The 4,208-nt window shown below is 41.0% G+C and overlaps 2 protein-coding genes across 2 annotated transcripts in view; both read left to right on the top strand.

The window, feature by feature from the left end:
- The window catches only part of LOC113490877 (homeobox protein Hox-A7), a 4,122-nt gene extending 1,944 nt beyond the window's left edge, over positions 1-2,178 (top strand). The window contains exon 2 of the mRNA XM_026867489.1: positions 358-2,178. Within this exon, the coding sequence (XP_026723290.1) occupies positions 358-641 (284 nt within the window). The 3' untranslated portion in view covers positions 642-2,178. The remainder of the gene's footprint in view (positions 1-357) is intronic.
- Positions 2,051-4,208, top strand: part of LOC113490876 (homeobox protein Hox-A5-like) — a 7,077-nt gene continuing 4,919 nt past the window's right edge. Inside the window, exon 1 of the mRNA XM_026867488.1 lies at positions 2,051-2,057. Coding sequence (XP_026723289.1) covers positions 2,051-2,057 — 7 coding nt within the window. The remainder of the gene's footprint in view (positions 2,058-4,208) is intronic.

Here is a 4,208-nt window from a genome sequence, read left to right as displayed (position 1 = left end):
AGTCTGGAAGGTTTTAGGGAAATACATCGCCTGGGGAGAAGTTCCTCCTCCCAAAAGCAATTTCCTCCCCCACCTCCTCTCCTAAATGCTTTCTCTTCACTTTTTCTAGGTCTCGAGCAACTTAATTTTTTCCCTGCCTGAGCAGGGCAGGTCGTGTGGCTGAAATGTCTTTGTTAGGGCAAAGTGGGGGGGCGGGTGGAAGTGAGAGAACGGGATCATTCACTCTGGCTCGGCCGCTTTTGGTTTGTTTGTTTGTTTATTTAAATAATAATATTATTAAGGGGGGAAGACACACTAAAAAGAGAAAACTTTCCACCCCTCCTTGCCTAACTCCTGGCCGTCTGTGCCTGCTTTCAGGTCCAGATAGGAAGCGAGGGCGCCAGACCTACACCCGCTACCAGACGCTGGAGCTGGAGAAGGAATTCCACTTCAATCGTTATCTGACTCGGAGGCGGCGGATAGAGATCGCCCATGCCCTCTGCCTGACGGAGAGGCAGATCAAAATCTGGTTCCAAAACCGGAGGATGAAGTGGAAGAAGGAGCACAAGGAAGAGAGCTCCAGCACTCCGGCTCCCAACGAGCCCACGTCAGCAGCAGCCTCTGTCGAGAAAGTGGAAGAAGACGAAGAGGAGGAGGACTAAGGAGTCCCACTCGAGGAAGCGATCTCTTAGTATAATGTATGCACATGACAGTTGGAAAAGCTCCCTTTAAAGAAAAAAAAGACTCACTGTTTTTATTTAAAAAAAAAATCAGTTCCCTTTAATAATCATCTTGCAAGCGAGCGTTTGCAAACATTAAAACGTTTCTTGGGGTGGTTTTCCAGCCTTCTCTCCACTCTCCCGTACTCCCCAAACCCGCCCTGTGCCGAACCTTTCGGCAATATCTCCTAAGAGCATCCTACAATCATTTGTTTTTTCATTCACCCAAATCTGGGTGGGTTTGTCCAGGGGACATTTCAGTGGGAGAACTGCTGCTTGCACAGATTGTAAACCGTGACCTTCCGAAGTAACTACCTGACTCAGTAGTCCCAATCGTGTCTAAGGGGAAAAGTGCATTAGGCTCACATTAAGAAAAACTACCTAATTTTTAATAAGTAGCTCTGCACTTCTCTTTTTTTCTTCTTCTTTTTTTTTTTTTTTTTTGGTAATTATTGTTAGAAAAGTATCATAACTAACAGCTACACTAACAAAAGGTTAAACAAGTAAGGGGGGTGGGGGGGAAAGATGTTCCACAAACCACTACAATCTACAGCAATGATTTGTACTACCTATTTTCCAGACTACCTATATATCTTGCTCCGCCTACCTATCTTCGAAAGTATACTGTATTTTAGTAGTCAAAAGAAGATAACATTACTAATGTGAATCGCAAAATGCTTTTAGAAATGTAAGTGTAGTCGTTCGAAAAGCACGCATCAATAGCTTTGGTATAGAATTTGGTACCGGAAAGGCTGAATATATTTAAATTTAAAATAATATATTTATTCCAAAGCAATTATAAATGAAAACCATATGCTGCAATATATCTTTGTTCTCGATTCTTTACTATTCCGAGTGAGGAAGCAAACACACGCCAATATTGTACAAAGCGGTTTAATATCTCCCGTTGGCTTCTACCTTCGGCTGCCTCTGCTAAAGGCCGTTTTCTTATTCTAGGTTGATCTTACTTAATATAGCGGAAAGTATTCTTTGAAAAGTGAATTTAAATGACCATGTAACCACCTTTAAAAAAACTGTTTGTCCTGATTATCGGAATGTGTTAATATGTAATACCGTGAATTTTCCTACAATAGCAGATACTGTATATTTGAACGATTTCTTTTCTTTTTTCTTTTTTTTTTTTTTTTTTTTTTTTTTTTTTTTATATTCGTCTTGGAGCTCATTTGTAAGATCATGTCATAAATTGGGAAGTATGTAATTAATTTGGAAACTTTGTAGCATGATGTATTGTTAAGAACTCTGTATAAATCCGTCTTGAAGGTTTGGCTAAAGTTTATTCAAAAATTGTATGTTACAATGTGTTTCGATGTGTTCGTTGTGAACAATTGGATATGCCGTGTAAGTATTGGAAGTGGAAAAAAAAATGTCTGTGAACTCTCTTTGGAAGTGATACCGTGTACAAGTATCTCCCACGATAAATGTGTTTTATGTTACACAGAAAATAAATATGCTTGTTGACAATGAATCGTGTGTATTTATTAGGGAAACAGTTCGAAGGAAGCATCAAAAAATAATTTATACAAATAAAGAAATTAGACCATATAAATCTTTTTTATTTTTTTTTCCCCCGTAATCAGAAGGAAAAAAAACCAACAAAACCGTAAGGTGATGAATTGATAGGAATCAGTCAATTTCTCTATCACGACTTCGTGATTTTTTTATTTTTTTTTCCCTAGCGCAGTTGATTAATAAAGCGGAAAGCCTTTTTATGGGAGGGCTTCCTTCCACCCTGTTCCCGTGTCGTCTTGCAATCATAACGCCAGTCCAGACGGCCGGCGATCAAGCCGAAATCGCATGTAGTGAAATAATATTTTGTAATGAACAGAAAGTGAGATGCGAAACTTCCAAGTGTAAATGATCTGGTCGGGTACGTGTGGGGTTTGTGCATGCGGCTGTCGGGGAGCGGGGGGCATCAGGGTAGCATTAAAAAGGGGGAAAATCGCCCCGCTTTAGAAAATAAGTCAATTTTGCCAGGTATCATGTAATGTCAAGGAGATCTAATATTTTCAATCTTTAAAAAAAAAAAAAAAAAAAAAAAAAAAATTCGGCCGGATAAATACAGGTAGAAGCAGTGAATCATTTGAGCAGAAGTTCCATTTTTCTACTATACTCCGTTCCTGGTCAACGTACTAATTGTAATTTTAATAAAATTAGTACAAACTCCAGGTCTTTTAAAAAACTCCAGGGCTGCCTCTGTGGTAAGATGGCGCCTCTCTAAGACCTGCCTCTTCTTAGTGATGAGGAAAAGGCCATAAATCCGTTGTTGTTTATGAAAATTTACAACTTTGCAATACAACTTTATGAGTTGTTCGGTTTTTCCATTGGTCGTTGTCGGTCATGTGGATGGTAACCGTGAACATGAACTTTTTTATAATTTCCCTTGCGAGAATAGAGCCGCATTCTTTTGCTGAGCTCTGTCCTGCTTCGGATCTCTCTGGCTTTCAATCCCCATTTCATTTGTTCTTTGTAAGGCAATAGTGAACAAAGTGTGCGGAGGTTCGGCATAAGCAGCCGCCTAGAACACAGATCCGGGATGGCAATTTCCAGTTCCCCCGCTGGAAGGTGTGGCATATTGGATTCAAAGCACTGGCGTGGCAGATTTTCAACTTGCAACCTGGCTAATTTCCTGCTTCTTCTGGCACCAAAAGGAGGGCGATTCGTCTCCTGTGCAGCCAAAGCGACAGCTGTCAAAGTCGCAGGGGCTCCTGTGAGCCAGAACCTAAAAGGTGAGAAATGTATATGACACTACCGTAAGCAGGGAAACATGGTTTAATACGTTTAAATATTAGACATGTGCAATTAAACCAAATGGAAATGTTGCCGGCCAAAAATAGAGGTGGCTGCAGCTCAGTTGATTTCGATTTAACCAGTGCATGCAAAAATATGCCTAAATAAAATGTTTACTTTCTATTATTTAGCCAGAAAGCCGTGGATTTTTTTTTTTTTCCACGAAGTTTATTTCTGTTTGCATTTGCCGGGGAATTGCTGTGACATACACGTTATTTTCTAAGAATTCAGGTTTGCAGCATCAATCCGAGGGGATTATTTTTTTTTCCAGCACGAGGGGGAAAAAATTAACCCCTCCAAACATTCATATATTTTTTATTTCGCAGCATTAACTTAAAGTTCATTTGCGGCAGCTGAATTTTATATGTAATTTATTTTATACTATTGCAGGGGAAAAAAAAAAAAAAAGGCAAACCAAAAACCACCAGTCAGCAGAATGTCTCCTGGCTCCCCTGGCACGTCCAGGAGGAAGGTTATTTCTAGACGGGGGAAACAGCGCGAACGTGCCTTTGTTTCTTTTTTTATCAGCTCAAGCGCTGCCTGCAAAATCCCCGCGCCCCGCCGTGGGTCGGTCGGAACAGCCTTCGCGGCGCTTTCTGGCGTGGGTAGCTTGCACGCCTCGGCTGCGCGGAGCGGGCTTAGCGGCGGCTAAACCGATTTCAGCGCCGGAGACGGAGCTTTTTTTTTTTTCCTTCCCCTCTG

This window comes from Athene cunicularia, unplaced genomic scaffold, assembly GCF_003259725.1.
Source record: "Athene cunicularia isolate RWA unplaced genomic scaffold, athCun1 SCF_54, whole genome shotgun sequence".
Taxonomy (NCBI): domain Eukaryota; kingdom Metazoa; phylum Chordata; class Aves; order Strigiformes; family Strigidae; genus Athene; species Athene cunicularia.
Note: the sequence above shows the minus strand (reverse complement) of the source record. Positions and strands in the feature narration are given on the sequence as shown.